This window comes from Brachycentrus maculatus, unplaced genomic scaffold (assembly GCF_059751285.1).
Source record: "Brachycentrus maculatus isolate JH-2025_06_01 unplaced genomic scaffold, ASM5975128v1 h1tg000075l, whole genome shotgun sequence".
In the NCBI taxonomy this organism is placed as follows: Eukaryota; Metazoa; Arthropoda; class Insecta; order Trichoptera; family Brachycentridae; genus Brachycentrus; species Brachycentrus maculatus.
The window spans coordinates 753,157-778,151 of record NW_028280829.1 but is presented as its reverse complement, the minus strand read 5'-3'; the positions used below and the strand labels follow the sequence as shown (position 1 = coordinate 778,151).

The 24,995-nt window shown below is 29.7% G+C and overlaps 1 protein-coding gene across 2 annotated transcripts in view; it reads right to left on the bottom strand.

The window, feature by feature from the left end:
- LOC148311115 (neural cell adhesion molecule 2-like) overlaps positions 1 to 24,995 on the bottom strand; it is a 480,558-nt gene that overhangs the window by 72,045 nt on the left and 383,518 nt on the right. For both annotated transcript variants that reach the window (XM_088257228.1, XM_088257229.1), the window contains 2 exons: positions 5,490 to 5,613; positions 1,564 to 1,671 (listed from right to left, as the gene is read on the bottom strand). In XM_088257228.1, the coding sequence (XP_088113354.1) occupies positions 1,564 to 1,671; positions 5,490 to 5,613 (232 nt within the window). The remainder of the gene's footprint in view (positions 1 to 1,563; positions 1,672 to 5,489; positions 5,614 to 24,995) is intronic.

Here is a 24,995-nt window from a genome sequence, read left to right as displayed (position 1 = left end):
GATCGTTCTTCTCATCTCCAACAAAAGTTTTTCCTTCCTTATGGCATAGTCTAACAAGGAACCGTCGTTATATTTAAAAGATAATGCAAACATTACATGGTTCCATCCCTTGTTTGTAAATGTTTTACAAAAGTTATTTTTCCATACTATCCATTCTGAGTTCATGGAAAATTTTATCATCATCGAACTGTACCAATCTTCACAACTTTTATCCATAAACAATCTTAATATTTCAATTTTTTTCTCATCCGTTGTCACCTCAAAACGTGTACATTCTTTTTCAAAAATATCCATCCACTGGTTTGCATTAGGATTTTTGCTTGTAAATTTTTCAATGATGAACTTCTCTGAAATATCTTTTAAATTTTGATGTTTGCTTACCTGAGCATTTTGTATTAATTTTTCTAGTAAGTTTTCTAATGTTTGAGGAGCAGTATCCATTTTTTTATTATTTTGTTTCTTTATTTTTGATTAACAAAATTGTCGTTTTATAACGTGGTAATATTTTCCTTTTGAAAATTAAGTGTAAATAATATGTAAAGTGGGTGTATAATAATAAAATAAACAATGTGTTGCTTTGTAATTAAAGTTTATAATTAAAGTTTATTCTTAATTTATCTTTATAATAATTTTTATATCTATCTATCTATCTATCTATCTGATTCTGACAGTTAATAATATTATCGGAAGTTTTTTGTTTTATTCTGAGCTGGAACTGTTTTGTGTAGGTACTATTTGTAAGTACTTAATAAAATGTATAGGTAGGTACCTAGTTATTTTATTACATATATATATATATATATATATATATATATATATATATATATATATATATATATATATATATATATATATATATATATATATAATATATATATATATATATATATATGTATATATATATATATATATATATATATATATATAAATATATATATATATATATATATATATATATATATATATATATATATATATATATATATATATATATATATATATATATGTATATATGTATATATATATAAATATATATATATATATATATATATATATATATATATATATATATATATATATATATATATATAAATATATATATATATATATATATATATATATATATATATATATATATATATATATATATATATATATATATATATATATATATATATATATAAATATATATATATATATATATATATATATATATATATATATATATATATATATATATATATATATATATATTATATATATATATATATATATATATATATATATATATATATATATATATATATATATATATATATATATATATATATATATATATATATATATATATATATATATAATATATATATATATATATATATATATATATATATATATATATATATATATATATATATATATATATATATATATATATATATATATATATATATATATATATATATATATATATATATATATATATATATATATATATATATATATATATATATATATATATATATATATATATATATATATATATATATATATATATATTACCTTAAGGTTGTGAAGACCAGGGTATTGGGTGGAGAGAAATGGGCTCTTCCACCCAACATAGGCGCAGACCAGTGACTAGCGTGCTTTAATGGAGGTCGATTGTCCCACCTGAAAAAAACAAGTGAAAGATAAGTTAAGTATCAACAACAGTAAAAATACAAAACATTCTCATTGATTGATTCGGCAATCACTTTGTGGTATCAAATATAAATTTTTAATTTAAGTTTTACTTGGTAAACACCACTTTTTCTTAAAATCCATTATGACACGTGTTTAGCGACAAGACTTGAAGAATCCGTCGTGCACAGACACTGGCCAGAGTCAAACCATCCAAAAGCAACTCCCGACGAATGGACTTGTTGGTGCGTCTAGCTGTCCATGGGATGCAGAGTATTTGTCTCAAACACCACATTTCAAATGAGTCAATTTTTCTCCTTTCTGCTACTTTTATGGTCCATGTTTCAGCAGCATAGGGTAAAATGGAATGGACCAAACTCCTGACAAGCTTTAGCTCTTGTCGCTGTTACTCACACCCCGGTCTTTTCAGATTTTGTCTAGCTTAGTCATGGCACTTTTGGCAATGGCGATAAGACGTCTGATCTCTCCCTCGCATGTTCCTGCATAGCTTATTTAAGATCTAATATATAAAGAAAGGAGTTAAATTTAATAATAAATTGACGGTTTCGAAATGGGGTGTTGGAGGCGCATGCTCCGAATTCCATGACCAGCTAGACGCGCCAACGAGTCTATTCGCCAGGATCTACACTGAATCTGGCTAATGTCTGTACCTGTAATGTTGAGAGGAAGATCCCCTCAGACCGATTGAGTTAAGGCAGCAGCAGGCACCTCGGTGGTTGGAGCGCTACGTGCAGCGCAGTAAAGGGATAACTGGAGAAGAGTCATTGCTTCCACAAGGGACACAACCCTCAGTGATGAGGAATAACACGGAGAATAAGACTTTCTATTACCAAAAGATAGTCTATGACGTACCTACCCAATTTGATAAGCGGTCTTCCATAAGCTAAGACTGCATTATAGAGGCATAGAGTCATGGCTTCGTTAAGGGTCACAACCCTCGGTAATGAGGACTTTTATATAAACGAGTATTTATAGAGTAGAGATAGAAGAAATAAACGACAGTATTTATATATATATATATATATATATATATATATATATATATATATATATATATATATATATATATATATAAATACTGTTGTTTATTTCTTCTATCCCGACTTAATTTTTATACTAAACTAAACCGCATCGATCGTTTCGATTCTCTATCACCATTTACCGCATTTATCGAATATTTGATACATTTTGTCTGTTTTTTTTCACATTATTTCCAATTTCCATACATTCAACGGCAACGTATGGGATAGAAACTATCGAAAGCTTGTGTAACCGATAGCAGGAGAGGTCGATATTGATGAAAAGGAGCCGCTGCCTGTACCTGCATCTCCAGAAGCGTGCACACTCTTTGAAAGAAAACTTTCTACAACGCACATTCAATAACCGATGCTGAAAAAAATTTTATTTGCTAAGCCGAAAATATACTATTGACCTATGAAAATAAAACAGTTAAAAAACAAAGTACTTTTTAAAATTCTATTCAGGTTAGTATTTTCTTTTAAAATAAATATATTTGCATCTGAAAAATGTATTCTTCTTAGAACACATTAGAATTATATATATATATATAAATATATATATATATATATATATATATATATATATATATATATATATATATATATATATATATATATATATATATATATATATATATATATACACATAAAAATATGTATGTATAAATAAATAGTAATATTATCATATATTTCGCTGTCTGAGTCTGGCATAACCCAACTCACACGTATTTTCTTTTGTAAGTCGTGTGCAGTTAGCGTAGTGGAAACATACGTCTTGTTTGTTCAGAATTATTAAGATTTCGTAAAGTTTCACCAGTTCTGAGATAACGTTACATCCGGTAACGTAGTTTAGGCGATCCAATGCACTCGCAAGCTTTTGAAATTCATGCAAACTTTGTAAACTGAGATCAGAACTTACCGCGAGTTGCAGTGTATAAAGAAAAAGATTTCAAAACATATGTAACGTATTAATAATAGTAAAGTTATATGCAGTATTCAACTCTGCAAATAATATATGAACTACAACGTTAGGGTTGAAATTTCAATAGGAAATTTATTTATTTATTTCATCATATACAATTTAAATTTACAAAGTACTTCATTAATAATTAATTGTTTTTTGACATCTCATCAAAGATGAAGAAGAACATGGAAGTCACAAAAACACGGAAGGATTTTTACTTTAGCCCTAAATTAAGTCTGCCTAGTAATCTTCTTAACTTTTGCTATATTTTATTATTGCTGTTTACTTTTAACTCATTTAACATTTTGCTCACTCCTTTCAAGAACGTCATAAATAAAAAATTGTCAATTTTCAGTTGTGCATGATTTCGGAATGCCCAGAAAATGTACTACATCCCAGCAAAAGAGGCATATTTTAACTTAATATTTACCCGATACAGGGCAGAAAGTGTTTTTTTTTTGCATTTAGAAGAAGAGGTATTATTTAATTATTTTTTTAAATACACTAAATATTTTTCGAATGTAGAATAAACATTAAGGTTTTACCTAAAAAGATCTGTTGCATATTGAAAGTTCAATAAGTGGCTTGGTATTTTTTTTGATGCATTGTATTATATTTTTAAACTTTAAGAACGTTCTCCTGAAAAATCAAGTTTTTTGATTTATGACGTTCTTGAAAGGAGTGAGCGATTTGTGAAATTTAGTAATTGGAATGTTACTATTACATATTTTATTTTTTATTCATTATTGTAAATGTATTTATGTTAATGTTCTGTCAAATTTCTAAATAAATAAAGTATAAAATTTAAAAAATAAAATTCCATTAACAGGTTCTTCATGTTCAAATGTGTAAAAAACACAAAAAATAAATTTTGTGACAATTGTTTTGCCTAATCAAAGCATTTTAGAACGAATTTATTTTTTGTGTGTTTATTACAAAAAAATACAACTTAATGGACTATAAGAAATCAGCGTCTCATTTAATATTTAATTATTATTTTTTATTAAAACCCTTATCCGCACCCCAATGGTGCATAGGGCACTGCTTCATACAAATGCAGTGTTATCTTGATCGTTTACGAATGAAGGAAAGGTGATCAGCCCTCCACTTCAGGTAACCAGTCCAAGGTAATATTGAATAAATATTACAGTGAAAAAATCACTATTTATTTATTTGACCCCCCTTGGGAATCGAACCCGGGACCTCCAGAACGGTAGCCGAGCGTCCTGACCATTACACTACGGAGGCGGACATTTAATACATAAATTGAAACAGAGTTCTACAAAAACGCCAAATCTATATTAAAAAAATGAGACGAATGAATGGGGTTTTCCTGTATTTTTTATGGATAGAATTTAATGAAATATATATACTTATTTTTTTTTACAAAAATGTTAATAATATTAGTATATAACCACTCACAGAAGTGAGTATCGGTGAGTGGCTATATACAAATATTATTAAAAAATTTGTAAAAAAATAAATAAGTAAAAATGACTAACCACAAAGTAAATGTTTTAAATATTATTAAAAAAAACTAACTAACTAACTAACCATCACGCCGCTTCCCCGCAGGGGCAGGCAGAGAGAATAGAGGGCCACACCACTCTGTCCTTGCAAACATTCTTCGCCTCTTCCACGTTCATGCATCTCCTCATACATACTCGCCGATTGTTACGACTCCTAACCTGACCACTTTCAAGTATTTGGCATACCTGATCGTGCCATGTTTTTCTCGGTCTTCCTCTGCTTCTTTTCCAACATGATGAAATATTAATAATATTGAGAAATATATTTGTACTCACGTATATATGGTCTTGTTGTGTCCTTCCTTGTACCAAATGACAAGATGAGCTCCTTCCGAGCCGCCCAGGAAGCAAGGGAGGCGCACTCCCCAGCCGGCCACCCCTATCGAGTTTTCCAAGAGGGCTGAAAAAAAATATACCCTTAATTTCGTAAAGCAAAACGCAACGAGCTGCTCTTTTATTGGATTCAAACATATTAGATACAGAAAAATGGTTGTTTAGAAGAGAAATAATGGTTTAACAGGATGAAGATTTTATATGACGTATATACCATGTGAAGTATTTTATATAACGTATGTATATACCATATACAATCTCAGATGAAAAAAATGTATGTACGTAATGTACTATGAAATTATAATAATAATAATAATAAAACCCTTATCCGCACCCCAATGGTGCATAGGGCACTGCGTCATATAAACGCAGTGTTATCTTGATAGTTTACGCATGAAGAAAAGGTGACCAGCCCTCCGCTTCAGGTACCAGTCCAGGGTAATAATATTGAATAAATATTACAGTGAAAAATTCACTTATATTTATTTTACCCCCCTTGGGAATCGAACCCGGGACCTCCAGAACGGTAGCCGAGCGTGCTGACCGTTACACTGCGGAGGCGGACGAAATTATGTTACTATCATCAATATATAAATATCTCCTATGTTAACAAGCCCAGTGTTGTAAACAAAAAAAATTTACACACTTAAAGTACTGTCGTATTTGTATAAAATTCCATCGATAATAATTTAATTCGCATCGTTTAAGCCGAACAATACGACAACGTTGGTGAAAATATGCAGATTTCGCTTGCCACCCACGCGTAAAAATTTGAACAAAGCAATGTCTATAGCATTACACGTGGCAAAACCTATCAATCGATCGGAATACTCACGATTGAAACTCACTCATATGGTAACAAGTTTTAAATTTAAATTTAACTAAAAAACCAACTATCCGTCACGCTGCTTTCCAAAGGGGTAGGCAGAGTAATAAAAACGTCACAGCAATGAGTCTTTGAGAACAATCTTCGCCTATTCCACATTCATGCAGCTCCTCGTACATACCCGCCGATTATTTCGACTACTGACCTGATCACGTCCAAGTATTTGAAACACTTCATCATGCTAGGTTTTCCTCGGTCTTTCATTGTTTCTATGACCAACAACATTCGCCTCTTGAATTTGTTTTACTATTATTTCTTCATTCGTTCGATCCACATGCCCAAACCATCTCAACACACTTTTCTAAGACGGGATCATCAGTAGCCCGCTACATATACATATATATATATATATATATATATATATATATATATATATATATATCTATATATATATATATATATATATATATATAAATATATATATAAATATAAACATATATATATATATATATATATATATATATATATATATATATATATATATATATATATATATATATATATATATATATATATATATATATATATATATATATATATATATATATATATATATATATATATATATATATATATATATATATATATATATATATATATAAATATTTATATATGTATATATATTTATATATATATATGTATATATTTATATATATAAATATATATATATATATATATATATATATATATATATATATATATATATATATATATATATATATATATATATATATATATATATATATATACATATATTTATAATTTTGCAAAGACAAGAGTTATTGAAAAGTAAGGATTTAAAATGACAAGAAATATGTATTCACCTAATTCCAATACACGTATGTTCATTATTTTTGAAAAATCTGCCCCGACAACACGTCCGGCTTCTCACGCAGCCGGTTGGCCACTGATTTCGTATATTTGAGACCACAACCAGCCTATGACAGGTCATGATCTCTGTAAATTCCCAGACTTCCATGTTCTTCGTCTATGTTGAGATGTCAACAAAATGTAAGATATTAATTAATACAGGTAATGATAGTTCTAAGGTCTTTATATAACCAGACGCCCTAATTATCATTCTTCAACCATGCTGAGATATCGAAATGAGAATAGCCAAGGCACTTGGGGATGCAAAGTTTGCAAGCCTTGAGCTAAAAAATTTAAATATGCAAGCCTTGAACATACACAATTTTATACGTGACCCTCAGTTTTTCAAACCTAAGTATTCTAGTAGACTTTGGGGAAGGCACTTGAAAAACAGAATGGAAACGACCGTTTTAAACATTTACGTGGTACTCACATGCACAAAACATCCCTTAGGGGTATGTTTGGACATTCTCCAAATGTGGCTATCATAATATGATCACTAAAGTATGTCGGTACACCATGTATGTACAGGTCATCAAAGTGTGGCTCAGGAGCCACATGAACTTTTAAGCGCGGCGCCGATACAAAAATTCATGTAAAAGACATTTATTTGAGCACTAACATAATATATTATTTCGAGTAATAAAAATACTTTGTGTTTTGATCCACTCACATTTTTACTAACCAACTAGTTTCGGCAACAACCTGTTTGTTGCCCTCTTCAGGGTTTAATTTATGACAGTCATAAATTAAACCCTGAAGAGAGCAACAGGTTGTTGCCGAAACTAGTTGGTTAATAAAAATGTGAGTGGATCAAAACACAAAGTATTTTTATTTCTCGAAATAATATATCAATATGATCCACAAAGTTAATGCTTTCATTATTCAAAAAAACTAACATAATACCTTTTGACACTCTAACAATTTATGAGATTACAAATACAATTATTTTTTGACATCTCATCAAAGATGAAGAAGAATATGGAAGTCTGGGCATTTACGGGGCTGACGACCGTCATAGGCTGGTTTAAGTGATCACACGTGTAACATTCACCAATTCTACCCATTATTGACAACCACACTATTCAATTTCTTGGAAGTTATATATATATATGAACCAATTTAGAAACCTTGTTCTTGAATGACTAGAACTTCACTAGAGACATCTATTGGTGAGATGTAAAGAAGCTTTTTTATTAAGCAGAAACTCTTATATTAGCAGCCCCGTAAATGCCCAGACTTCCATATTCTTCTTCATCTTTGATGAGATGTCAAAAAATTTATTTGAAAATAACTCCTGTAATTGGAGATAATCCAGATTTTGTGAACAAGTATTTGGACACACTCAAAATGTTACAAATACAATGCTTTAAATAGTGTTTAAAACGACTCACAGCAACACCATACTGATTTTTAAAGAATAAATTCATAATTATAATACACGAGGACATAACAAAATACATGTGGAGCCGATAAACACTACTAAATTTGGAGTAAGGTCCTTAAATTATATTGCCAATACCTAAATTAACCAGCTGCCTGACATATATAAAATAAAACCCATTCGGGGATCCATAATAAATGATCTGAGAAGGTACTTTATGGAAAGATGTGTAATATATGTAGTGATTAATCTTATTTTCTTATTTTGTTTTCACCTTTTGTTTTTTATATTTTCTCATTTGTTATATTTTCTCATTTGTTATATTTTCTCATTTGTTATATTTTCTCATTTGTTATATTTTCTCATTTGTTATATTTTCTCATTTGTTATATTTTCTCATTTGTTATATTTTCTCATTTGTTATATTTTCTCATTTGTTATATTTTCTCATTTGTTATATTTTCTCATTTGTTATATTTTCTCATTTGTTATATTTTCTCATTTGTTATATTTTCTCATTTTTTATATTTTCTCATTTGTTATATTTTCTCATTTGTTATATTTTCTCATTTGTTATATTTTCTCATTTGTTATATTTTCTCATTTGTTATATTTTCTCATTCGTTATATTTTCTCATTTGTTATATTTTCTCATTTGTTATATTTTCTCATTTGTTATATTTTCTCATTTTTTATATTTTCTCATTTGTTATATTTTCTCATTTTTTATATTTTCTCAATTGTTATATTTTCTCATTTGTTATATTTTCTCATTTTTTATATTTTCTCATTTGTTTATTTTAAATATGCTTCTTACCTTGTGTTTTCTCATTTATTTCTTTGAAATATGCTTCTCTTGACTATTTATTATACCTGTTTATTGTTTTTATATTTTGCCATGTATTAGTATTAGTTTTGGTTATTTAAAAAAAATTGTTACTTTATTATTTGTGTTCCAGTCTTGTTGACCTTAATCCCATGTCCCAAAATGAGAAATAAAAATTACTCATCGGGAATATTATATGTGCATATATATGATTTATGTTTGTAATATGTTTTGAAATAAATAAAAATAAATAAATAAACATCCACAGGAAGGCTCTTCAACTCTACGCATCCATGCAAACGATCTTTAACAAGCAAGATCCTTATTAAAAGCAAACTGAGATATCGTCTTTTTGACGAAAAGCTGGAAACGTGCTAAAAATAACGACATTCAAACCTAACTTGATCAAACTTTCAAAGGAGATACAAGGACATTATTCGCTATAAGTAGTGTTCTTATAATAACGTTACTTCGAAAAGATTTTTTCATCAAATTAATTAAATTCTTGTTATGTCGCTCACTCCTTTCAACAACGTCATAAATAAAATAAAAACTTGATATTTCAGAAGATCGTTTTTAAAGTTTAAGAATATAGAAAAATGTATTAAAAATAAATATCAAGCCACTTATTGAACTATTCAATATGCAAAAGATCTTTTTAGGTAAAACTTGACGGTTTTTTCTCCATTTGAAAAAAATTATTGTATTCAAAAAAATAATTAAACAATACCTTTTCTTCAAAATGCAAAAACAACACTTTCTGCCCCGTAGCAGGTAAATATTTAGTTGAAAATATGCCGCATTTGCAGGAATATAGTACATTTTCTGGGCATTCCGAAAACATGCACAACCGAAAATTGAAAATTTTTGAAATATGTATGACATTGTTGAAAGAAGTGAGCGATGTGTAAAATCAAGTTTTATTGTATTGTTGGGTAATATAGGGTCCGCCATCTAAAGTTTTTTTTTTCAACTAGTGCTTATTTCGTGAATGGTAACACTTAGCTCATGTCTGATTTGACAGATAATTAGTTTTATCCTTCCGCTGAGCGAATATGGTTGTGTATACGCTTGAACAACGCTGGGAAATATTGCGACATTACTTTGAAAATCATGGTAATGTTGCAGAATGTGTGCGAAAATTGCGTACGGTTTTTGGAAGAAGAGAAGCACCGTCAGCTCCGTATGTTCGTTATCTTGTGAAAAAAGTGAAAGAAACTGGCATCCTCATCGATAAACCAAAGCGTGAAAAGCCAAAAACAGTGCGTACACCCGAGAATATCGATGTTGTGGCAGAAAGTGTGCGTGAAGCGCCATCAACATCAATTCACCGTCGTTCTCAACAATTGAACATTTCGGAGACATCATTGAGACGAATTTTGCATAAAGACCTTGGTATGACGCCATACAAAGTCCAATTGGTTCAGGAGTTGAAGCCAACTGACCATCCAATGCGTTTTCGCTTCGCTGAGTGGGCCTGCGATCGACTTACAGAAGATGCCGATTTTGCCAAAAAAAACATCTTTTCGGATGAAGCTCATTTTGATCTTGGCGGGTATGTAAACAAGCAAAATTGTCGTATTTGGGGCACAGAAAACCCGCACGCATACATTGAAAAGCCGGTACACCCAAAACGAGTCACTGTTTGGTGCGGATTTTGGTCCAGAGGCATAATTGGGCCATTTTTCTTTGAAAATGAGCAAGGAGTGGCCGTTACAGTCAATGGCGATCGTTATCGGGCCATGTCGAACGGATTTTTGTTCACAAAAATTGAAGAGGAGGATATTGGCAACATTTGGTTTCAACAAGACGGCGCTACGTGCCACACAGCCGAAGCTACACTCGATGTTTTGCGCCCTGTTTTTGAAGATCGCATTATCAGCCGCAGAGCTGATGTCGTTTGGCCACCTCGGAGCTGCGATTTGACACCGTTGGACTATTATTTGTGGGGTGCCCTCAAAGATAAATGTTACGCCGACAAGCCAGAGACAATTGACGCTTTAAAGGACAATATTCGTGAAGCCATTGGTGAAATACAGCTGCACACAATCGATAATGTGCTTAAAAATTGGACCGATCGTGTAGGCTACTGCATGGCCAGCCGAGGCAGCCATTTGAATGAAATTATTTTCCATTATTAACCGGAAGGATTGTACTTATAAATAAAAAAAGAAATTTGAGAAAATATTCAGTAGTTTTTTTTTATAGCATTTTCAAAAAAAAAAAGTTATTTGGCGGACCCTTTATATCCAAAATAAAACACGGTTTTTGTTTGATTGAATTCTACATTTATTTATGTATATTTTAACACGTGACGCGTTTCGTCTTCTTAGGATATTATCAAACACTGTGTTTTATATTCTCCTTCATCTACATATGTTGAGATGTCAAAAAAAGAAAATAATTTTATATTTGCTCGAGTCAAAAGTCTAACAGGAAAGCATGTATGACTAGATGTATGTATGCTAGGGAATGTAGGACTATGGCATTCCATCCTTTTTGCCTACCGCAGCAGTAACGGCGTCATGGTGGTTTAAGTAGCACTAATACGACTGGAATTTGGTTACTGTAGAGTGCATTTAACGGAATAATGGGTTATTAAAATATAAGGGCTACTGTGGCAACTTTCTTACGCTTTGAGCGATAAAATTGACCGAGTACGCGTTAATTTATTGTATGTCGCAACTATAGTGTAATTTACTATAATCGTTAAAGCTTATTTTTATCGTTAACTTTTAATGAACCGAACAGTCAGCCTGAAAGGGTTAAGAAAAAAAAATAATATATATATTTTTTTAAAGTTATTTATTCTTTCATTTGTATATATTCAATGACGCACGGGGCACTGTATTGGATACTGGGGCGTTATCTTAATTGTAAAACATATCTTGACAGGAAATATTTAATATTTTTGGTTGGTTGGAAGATATTGCTTTTATGCATGTACATGAAGTTTAAATGAATAAATAAAAATATAAAATCATGTAATTGGAAAGTGATATGCAAAAAAACCTTTTTTTTATGAAAAAAATAACAGTTGCAAGAATTTCAGTAATGTGGTTGTTAATCATGGGTGGAATTGGTGATTGTAACACGCGTGTAAAGTGATCAGTTAAACCAGCCTATGACGATCGTCAGCCCCGTAAATGCCCAGACTTCAATATTCTTCTTCATCTTTGATGAGATGTCAAAAAACAATATGTAAAATAGCTCCTATAATTGGAGATAATCCAGATTTGTGAACAAGTATTTTAATACAAGAAAATTTTTGTGTAAAAAACATAGTTGTTGGATATGTTATCAATATTCCTCTTTGTTGAATATTTCATTAATTAATTGATTCGGCAGTCAATTTATAGTAGAATCCATAAAATTTTAATTCAATTGTTACTAGGTAAATACCATATTTATTAATTCTACATTTACTTGGTAAATACCAAAAATTATCTTAAAATCAACTGAGACATGTGTTTCCATGCACTTCGTATCATTTTCTATCGCAGCAATCGTTGTTTATAATTTGTTTGAAAGATTACTTAAAGAACCCACAACAAACTGCCGCAACAACAGTCCAGCTTTACTTTTTAAAAAAATGTATTTTTCTATTTAATTAAGAAAACAAATTTAAATACGCAGCCTCAAGAGGTTAAGATCGACTTCATTAGAAAGACGCATAAAACCCCCTAATTCATCCCAAAGTGAATGAGTTCAAGCTATTTTCATTTGTTTACGGTTAACATGGATCCGGGTGTTAAGTGTCTCGCTCATAAAGTTCCTAAAAGCATAACTCACGATTTGTTTACAGTAACCAATAATGCATCGCAATTGGAACAAGGCGATAGCTTCATTTCTTTTCAAGTGGCGGCAGGAAGCGAACAGCATGTGTGGCAGTCCTAAGAAAATATCTTAAGAGGTACATGTAAGGAATGCTCGCTCGGAAGGATATTCAACAACTAGCTTAACTGACTAACTATCATCGTCGTAGGGGTATGCAGAGAGGATAGAATGTCTTTGCTAACGATTTTCGCCTCTTCCACGTCATCTCCTCATATCGGTCACTGTTTTCAACAACGTCATGTATCAAAAATCTCAGTTGTGCATGTTTGAAGAACATGCACAACTGAGAACATCGCGCGCCGTCAGGCCTATGGCCACCTTTTCTAGTTCAACTTTTATACACACAATGTGGGTGCATATATCGCTCACTCCTTTCAAGAACGTCATAAATAAAAAATCATCAAGTTGTGCAAGTTTTCGGAATGCCCAGAAAATGTACTATACCCCAGCAAAATCGGCATATTTTCAACTTAATATTTACCCGCTACAGGGCAGAAAGTGTTGTTTTTGCATTTAGAAAAAAGGTATTGTTTTATTATTTTTTTAATACTTTTTTTTTAAACCCTTATCCGCACCCCAATGGTGAAAAGGGCACTGTCATATTAACGCAGTGTTATCTTAATCGTTTATATATGAAGGAAAGGTGGTCAGCCCTCCGCTTCAGGTACCAGCCCATGGTAATATTGAATAAATATTACAGTGAAAAAATCACTTATATTTATTTTACCCCCCTTGGGAATCGAACCCGGGACCTCCAGAATGGTAGCCGAGTGTGCTGACCATTACACTACGGAGGCGGACAATACTTATACTAAACATTTTTCAAATGGAGAAAAAACATTCAGGTTTTACCTGAAAAGATCTGTTGCACAGTAAAAAGTTCAATAAGTGGCTTGATATTTATTTTTAATACATTTCATTACATTAAAAACGTAAAAAACGTTTAAATCATTTCGTTACATTAAAAACGATCTCCTGAAAAATGAAGTTTTTGTTGTTGTTGAAAGGAGTGAGCGATATATACAGGTTGGCGCAATATTAATGCCCGTATCGAAAGATGTTTTTGTTTTTGTTTCAATCTTATTTAACGTTCAGTAGGTATATTGCAGCTGTCTAGTTCACAAATATAAAATATGATTGACGTACGATGCCATTTGCCAAAAAATATAACATCTTTCGATGAGGTGATTAAAATTTGTGCCACATTGTAACAAGCGATCATTCCGACTTCTGTTCAAGTATTATATTTGAAACACTCGATAATATCGATTTTTCTACGTCTTCATCGGCTTCTATTACCAACCACATTCTCCACAAAAAATGTTTCACTATTCTATCTTCATTCATTAGATTCACGTGCCCAAACCATCTCAACGTATCTTTGAGAGATCGCATTTCGACTGCATTCAGTCTACATTATATCCTTTTTTCTTCACTCTCTGCAATATATGCGTATGTTAAATAATTTTAGCAGAATTATAAAAAAAATTGTGGTAGAATAAACAAAATATTTACATATAATTTATATTTTAAGCAAACTTTGTGATTTTCCATTTTTCAATTAAAATGTAACTTTTTTTTTTTTGGATTCGGACCTCACATACTAATAAAAGAGTTTCTGCTTAGTAAAAAGCTTCTTTACATCTCACCAATAGATGTCTCTAGTGAAGTTCTAGTGATTCAAGAACAAGGTTTCTAAATTGGTTCATATATATATGTAGAACTTCCAAGAATTTGAGTAGTGTGGTTGTCAATAATGGGTAGAATTGGTGAATGTTACACGTGTGTAAAGTGATCACTTAAACCAGCCGATGACGGTCGTCAGCCCCGTAAATGCCCAGACTTCCATATTCTTCTTCATCTTTGATGAGATGTCAAAAAATAATATGAAAATAACTCCTGTAATTGGAGATAATCCAGATTTTGTGAACAAGTATTTGGACACACTCAAAATGTTGTAAAATGTAACTTTGTATTAAAATCAACATTAATATTTTATTATAACTTAATAATAATGTCTATCGGTTTCGAAGCTAACCGCTTCTTTATCAAGACTGATTTATACTTAGATTAAAGAAGCGGTTAGCTTCAAAACCGGTAGACATTATAATTAAGTTATAATAAAATATTTAAGTGATTTTATAGTGATTTAAGTTACATTTTAATTTTAAAAAAGATATATTTTTAATTCCTTCAGAAATTTACGATACGTCAACGACCGACTCAAAAGCCAATATGTTTTTACAAAAGTTCATCTATTTTTATATCTTAACAAAAAATAAATACATAAACTGATCGGCTTCTTCATAACGCTTCAAAGGATTTTTTTTCTTACGAAAAGAATACAATTTTCTCTTTGTAAACAGCGATTCGTGGAAAAAGTATGGGTAGAACGTTGAATTATTTATTATTTTTATTTCTACCCATCAGGAACACTTAATGAAAGGAAGTCAGAGGTACTGGAAGCCATAAGCGGGCAGTCTTTCAACAAGAAATTACACATTTTATGTTGAACAATAATAAACTAGAGTGATATCTTACACAACGTACTTAATTCGTTCTAGGAGCAAGTTCGTTGTGCGAAAAATTCGTTATATGAAACGCGTTTTTCCGTAAGAATACATTTTAAAAAATCACACTTGTTTTGTATAATATGCTACTATAACATAAATAATATGATCTCAAGACATTATCGTCATTATACGAAAATGTTACAGGCTGTTTTAAGTTGTAACTTTACACACGTGTATCATTCACCATTCTACCCATGACTGACAACCACACTATCCAAATTTTTGAAACTAGTAGATATATAATGACAGGCGCCGTGGCGTAGTTGGGCAGACGCTTGACTGCGAAACTGGCGTTATAAGATTAAGTGCAAAATAAATTAAGAAAACATTTATTTTCAATTGGTCTGGGTATTTGTGATGTATTTTTCACATTTACCTTCCCTATCCTTACTATCCTACCTCCAGACAAGCCTCCTAATAGAGACTTTGCGGGTTATTCCTTAAAAAAAAACAATTTAATTCGTTCTAGAAGCAAGTTCGTTGAGATAAAAATTCGTTATATAAAACGCGTTTTCCCGTAACAATACATGGCTCACTCCTTCAAGAACGTCATAAATAAAAAAAACTTGATTTTTCAGGAGAACGTTTTTAAAGTTTAAAAATATAATACAATGTATTAAAAATAAATATCAAGCCACTTATTGAACTTTTTACTGTGCAACAGATCTTTTAAGGTAAAACCTGAAGGTTTTTTCTCCATTTGAAAAATATTTAGTGTATTTAAAAAAAAATAATTAAACAATACCTTTTCTTCAAAATGCAAAAACGACACTTTCTGCCCTGTAGCGGGTAAATATTAAGTTAAAAATATGCCGCTTTTGCTGGGATATAGTACATTTTCTGGGCATTCCGAAAACATGCACAACTGAAAATTGTCGATATTTGATTTATGACGTTCTTGAAAGGAGTGAGCGACATGTTAAAAATCATTATTTTTGACACGTCAACATCGATGAAGAACACTATGGAAGTCTGGGCATTTACGGGGCTTACGAAATTTATAGGCTAGTTTAAGTGATCACTTTACACACGTGTAACATTCACCAATTCTACCCATGATTGACAATTACATTACCGAAATCCTTGGAACTTCTAGATATATTGATCAAACTCGAAACATAATTCCTCATTACTTCACTAGAGACATCTAAGATGAGAGAAGCTTTTAATTGAGCAGAAACTCTTTTATTTGTATGTGAGGTCCGAATCCTTGATTATATCCACATGTTTCGAGTTTAATCAATATAATATATAGAAGTTCCAAGAATTTCAACAAAACTTTACTAACGAATTATTTCGACTCATGACCCGCTTTCAAGTATTTGACATACCTTAGATAATAGAACAAATATGGAGGAAATGTATGTTCGCCTCCGTAGTGTAATGGTCAGCACGCTCGGCACGTTCTGGAGGTCCCGGGTTCGATTCCCAGGGGGGTTAAAATAAATATAAGTGATTTTTTCACTGTACTATTTATTCAATATTACCCTGGACTGGTACCTGAAGCGGAGGGCTGATCACCTTTCCTTCATGTGTAAACGATCAAGATAACAGTGCGTATATAAATATATATATATATATATATATATATATATATATATATATATATATATATATATATATATATATATATATATATATATATATATATATATATATATATATATATATATATATATATATATATATATATATATATATATATATATATATATATATATATATATATATATATATATATATATATATATATATATATATATATATATATATATATATAAATATATATATATATATATATATATATATATATATATATATATATATATATATATATATATATATATATATATATATATATACATATATATATATTTTACGACTTTGAACCGAAAAATAAACAACATACGAAGGGGTAAATTGAGAAGTAGGCATAATGAAATGTAGAGAAAACAATCGTACATCGAATGCGGTATTCCTGCGGAGCAAGCTTGTAAGATGAATGGCCCGAGGGAGAAACCTTGTCAGGGTAGACTTTTCGTGACGTCAGAGGCGTTAGCCAAATATAGATAAGTTACGTTAGATGTAGATAATAATAAAAATAATCGAGTTTCAATTAGTAACAGTCAATCGGCAGTCACATCTCTAGGGTGATCTACCCCTAAACACGTGTAGGCCCAGAACTTGTATTTAGGGCCGCAAGTATTTCCCGAAACGCCACTAATTGCAAATCGAAAACCCCATCAAAGACGGCAGCCCCCAGCAAAAACGAATAATTCGTATCGAAATCAATTTGGGCGATAAACAGAGTCAATTATATTATACATCGAATTGGCATTAGGGGTGTGCTAACCGGTGATAGACACACACTAACAATTAATTGATCGAAATTCGTACAAGCCAAAATTTAGACCGTCGAAATGTAAGGCAAGCATACCCTTAGATTTATAATAATAATAATAATAATAATAATAATAATAATAATAAAAATATCACACCGCTTTCTGCAGGGGTAGGCAGAGAGGATAGAATGTGTCACCAAGCTGTATTTGCAAAAAATCTTCGCCTATTCCAGTTGACCAGCTGATGGAATAGTTAATTCAAAACCAGTTGTCATGAAGTTGTGTTATAAATGGTATTACACAAGGTGAACCATGAACGAAAAGGAGAGTATTATATTACCATACCACAAAGTTAACAATGCTTTAATATACAAAATATTATTTTCTATCTGCCTATCTGAATTTAGTAGTTATATAAAGATTCTCGTCTTGCCGGTTGGTTACTGGTTATTTCCACCTTTCAGAGAGTAATTGATTATTTTCATGATAATCATTATTTATTCCATCTCTTGAATAGAATTTGCAAATGAGTTAAATCAAAATTTCTATAGAAATAATGTAAATGTAATTATTCGAAGTATACTGAAATTGATTAATATTTGATTTAAAGAATGAAACATATACTAGGAAACCGCTTTGATATACAGTAATGACGGCTTACAATAATTAAGGGTATACTCTCAAATATACAGTACGTGACAGGCTGCGTGAGAAGCCGCACGGGTTGTCGGCGCATATTTATTTTTGATAGATGTATATACGTATATATATGTATATATATATATATATATATGTATATATATATATATATATATATATATATATATATATATATAAATATATATATATATATATATATATATATATATATATATATATATATATATATATATATATATATATATATATGTATATATATATATATATATATATATATATATATATATATATATATATATATATGTATATATTTATATATATAATCATATATATATATATATATATATATATATATATATATATATATATATATATATATATGTATCATACATTTTCAAACCCTAATACATTAAATAATTTTGTGACTCGGTTTTTTTTCAACAATGGCAGTCTTATTTTATACTTATTTCTAGTAATATGTTCATGAAAATTAATTTAACACTATTTTATCCTTAAAATATTTGGGTAATTTATTGTTTAATTTACTGTCTGCCTCCGTAGTGTAATGGTCAGCGCGCTCGGCTACCATTCTGGAGGTCCCGGGTTCAATTCCCGGCGGGTAGTCAAATAAATTTAAGTGATTTTTTCACTGTAATATTTATTCAATATCACCTTGGACTGGTGCCTGAAGCGGAGGGCTGATCGCCTTTCCTTTATGTGTAAACGATCAAGATAACACTGCGTTATATGAGGCAGTGCCCTATGCACCATTGGGGTGCGGATAAGGGTTTTATTATTATTTATTATTATTATTGTTTAAAAATTTATATAAAAAGACCAATTTATTTAATTTAAGTCTCATTTTTATGGATAACCAGTTGAGTTCTTCTCTCAGTTTTTCTATATTATTATTATATATCTTTTTCTCTCGAGCACCATTCTCATCGCTTTATTTTGTATAATTTCCATTTTATTTCAATTTCCTTCATTTGCCGAAAATAATATTGTTGAGCAGTAATCTATATCGCGCACTCCTTTCAAGAACGTCATAAATCAAAAATCGTCAATATTCAGTTGTGCATGTTTTCGGAATGTCCAGAAAATGTACTATATCCCAGCAAAAGAGGCATATTTTTAACTTAATATTTACCCGCTACTGGGCAGAAAGTGTTGTTTTTGCATTTTGAAGAAAAGGTATTGCTTAATTATTTTTGTAAATATACTAAATATTTTTCAAATGGAGAAAAAACATTCAGGTTTTACCTAAAAAGATATGTTGTATATATATATATATATATATATATATATATATATATATATATATATATATATATATATATATATATATATATATATATATATATATATATATATATATATATATATAGGGCAGAGAGTGTTGTTTTTGCATTTTGAAGAAAAGGTATTATTAATTATTTTTTTAAATATACTAAATATTTTTCAAATGGAGAAAAAATCTTCAGGTTTTACCTAAAAAGATTTGTTGCACAGTAAAAAGTTCAATAAGTGGCTTGATATTTATTTTTAATACATTGTATTATATTTTTAAACTTAAAAAACGTTCTCCTGAAAAAACAAGTTTTTTGATTCATGACGTTCTTGAAAGGAGTGAGCGATATGTGAAATAATGATTTCACTCTAAATAATCTGATAAAATCTACCCAGTTACCTATATGAAATGATATTTGTATCAATTAATTATAATACAGTATTTCCGTTTTATTTTTATTCATGAGAGTAGAATTCAATTTAGCCTTGTGCCGATTTTCATTGTTAAAAATCAATCATCCGCTGCTGGATCACTGAATTTTCTATAAAGCGAGTAATTGAATTTGAATAGATGACGTTTTTACAGTGGATGCTTCAAATTGATTGCGAGTTTTGTAAACATATGCAAATTTATTCCACGCCAGTGATTAGGGGGACCTTTGAAAACTGACATTTAATTGATTAATTTTGTATGTAAAAAGCATACTTTGTGGTATATATTATTTTTTGACATCTCATCAAAGATGAAGAAGAATATGGAAGTCTGGGCATTTACGGGGCTGACGACCGTCATGAGCTTTTTTAAGTGATCACTTTACACACGTGTAACATTTACCAATTTTACCCATTATTGACAACCACACAACTCAAATTCTCGGAAGTTCTATGTATATGAACCAATTTTTAAACATTATTCTTGAATCACTAGAACTTCGCTAGAGAAAGAAGAGGGAGAAGTCTCAAATTATTGAAACTTCTAGATAAACTCATAAAACTCAAAACACAGCTTGCGAGAGTTCACTAGAGAAATCTACGGTGGGATAAAGAAAGCTTTTATGAAGCAGAGACTCTCTCATTTGTATGTGAGGTCTGAATTTCGGATTAAATATATGTCTCGAGTTTTTTATCAATATATCTACAAGTTAAAAAATAAAATATAATTATTTTCGCTTACAGTGGTATTTTTTAATAGTAATTTAAGGTTAAAACCAATGTTAAAACATAACATACATAACACATCCAACAGAACTTTTGAGACAACCTCGTACATTACCATTATCTATGGCAGCGTTTCGCAAAGTGTGGGCCGCGGCACACTGGTGTAGCCTGGTGATTAGTTGGTGTGCCGCGGAAAAAAGTCACTTACCGATAAACTAGCAAGTTTAATTCATGGAGTTAAAAACTGATCGGCCCTTAAAACTTAAATTTTCCGAAGCACAGCTAGCACATTTTTGGCTGCATATAGAAAATGAATATCCACTGCTTTCAAAGCGTGGTATTGCAATTATTTCACCATTTGCCACGACTTACTTGTGCGAATTAGGATTTTCGACTCTATCTGCTACTGAAAAAAAAAGAAAACGCCTGTGGACGATCAACGAAGAGATGAGAACAGCCTTATCAACCATTGCTCCAAATTTTTATCGCCTGCGCTCTGTTAAGCAGGCTTAGATTTTGTGTAATTTATGTTTTCGCATTATATTCTTCTTCTTCTTCTTCATCTTGCTGTAGGCCTTGTGGCCTGTTTTTTAAGAGGGATTATATTAATTTCAATAATTCATCGATATTAAATAAACTTTGTTTTGTATCTTTGAAATTCCTCTAAAATTTCTTGATTTGGCAGGTGTACTAACTAACTAACTAACCATCATGCCGTCTCATCGCACGGGTGGGAAGAGAGAATCGAACGCCACACCACTCTGTCTTTGCAAACATTATTCGCCTCTTCTAAATTCATGCATCTCCCCATATATACACCACGATTATTACGACTCCTGACCCGGCCGCTTTCAAGTATTTGACAAACCTGATTGTGCCAAGTTTTCCTCGGTCTTCCTCTGCTTCATTTTCCAACTACATTACGTTATTTCCTATTTACGTTTATTTAACTACGTTATTTCCTCACTCATACGTTCCACATGTCCAGACCATCTCCACACACCTTTCTTAATTTTATCGATAATGCTTATTTCAGCCTTGCATTCATTCCTGATTTCATCATTCGAACATCTATCAAACATCGTTTTGCCACACATTCGTCTGAGGGATCGCATTTCGACTGCATTCAGTCTGCTTTCGTCCTTCTTTTGCCAAGTCCATGCTTCGCTTCCATACATAAGGGCAGGTGTACCTTGAACAGAAAAAAGTTTGGGGAGCACTGGCCTATGGCGTTTTACCGAACCTGGTTGAACTTTCACGCTTTAAACCGACACATTTGGGTGGGAAATATTTAGGATATACCTAAAAACTGGGTTTCCTATAGACTTCCCTCTAGCCACATCGACAGTATGAGTTATTGCAAGTTTGAAAACTGAGAACATCAGTTTGTTAGTGATTTGTATCTGCGGTTTAGACGTGTCTAACTTTAGACACAGAAATATTTATTTATTAAAATAATATAAATGTAATAAATAAATTTATTATAAAATTAGTAAATTATTACTGCACATGTTAAAACTATTACTTTAGTACCTACATAGAATTGTATAGCTGTATAAGGACCGTCAGTCCATGTAATCTTCATATTCGTTTGAAAATGCCATAACTAGGCGAAACAATTGTCACAATATTGATTTTTATGTGTTTTTTTAAACAATAAAATACAACTTAGTAGACTCAAAAAATCTATGATTCATTTAACATTTATTATTATTTTTTGACATCTTATCAAATATGAAAAGAATATGGAAGGCTGGGCATTTACGGGGCTGACGACCGTCATAGGCGGGTTTAAGTTATCACTTTACACACGTGTAACATTCACCAATTCTACTTATTTTTGACAACTACTCAAATTCTTGGAAGATCTATATATCTATATATATATATATATATATATATATATATATATATATATATATATATATATATATATATATATATATATATATATATATATATATATATATATATATATATATATATATATATATATATATATATATATATATATATATATATATATATATATATATATATATATATATATATATATATATATATATATATATATATATATATATATATATATATATATATATATATATATATATATATATATATATATATATATATATATATATATATATATATATATATATATATATATATATATATATATATATATATATATATATATATATATATATATATATATATATATATATATATATATATATATATATATATATATATATATATATATATATATATATATATATATATATATATATATAAATATATATTTAAATATATATATATATATATATATATATATATATATATATATATATATATATATATATATATATATATATATATATATATATATATATATATAATATATATATATATATATATATATATGTATATATATATATATTTATATATATATATATATATATATATATATATATATATATATATATATATATATATATATATATATATATATATATATATATATATATATATATATATATATATATATATATATATATATATATATTTATATTATTTTATTTATTGTTTTGGCATTAACTTTGTGGTAAGACATGTTACAATGATTAAAGAAAACACTTGTTTTTTACAACTTGAGTTTAATTAAAGACTACATGTTTCGGAAGTTAAACTTCCATCATTCAGGTCTGCATAATATCTATATATAAACATTTGAACCAATTTTGAAACATTGTTCTTGAATCACTAGAACTTCACTCGAGACATCTATTGGTGAGATGAAAAGAAGCCATTTATTGAGCAGAAACTCTTATATTAGTATGTGAGGTCCGAATCCTGGATTATAATTATATACATGAGAAACGCTAGAAAATATCATTTTAACTTTTATTATTTTAGCTTATAATTTGACCAGATAATTTATTTACAACATTTTGAGTGTGTCCAAATACTTGTTTACAAATCTGGATTATCTTCAATTATACATAATTATAATTGGAGATAATCCAGATTTGTGAACAAGTATTTGGACACATTCAAAATGTTTAATGGTTTATGTAATTTTTTTAAAAATTAAATACTTTTATTTAATGAGTTTTATTTATATTTACGATAGTTTCGAAAACTTACAGATGTTTTCATCTTCTGGTACAAATTAAAACTAACGAACAAAAAATAAATACGAATTAAAGTGGTATAAGTCCGCCTCCGTGTGTAATGGTTAGCGTACCATGCCGGAGGTGCCGGGTTCAATTCCCAAGAGAGGGTAAAAATGAATATTAGTGCAGGAGTGATCACCTTGCCTTCATGTAAGCCACGGTCAAGATAACACTACGTCAATACGACGCAGTGCCCTATGCACCATTGGGTGCGGATAAGGGATATAATAAAAAAATATTCAATTGTTAAAAAAAATAATCAACATGTCATTCCACAAAATAAATGCCGAATCAATAAATTATATAAAATTTAATACATTTAAAAAAAATCTTAGTAATAACTCTCTTTAAAACAAAGTTCTATCGGACCCCACAGTGGTATTGGTACACGTAAAAAAGGACTACATTCCGGAGGGAGGATATTTCAGTGACGTAATTCCAGTG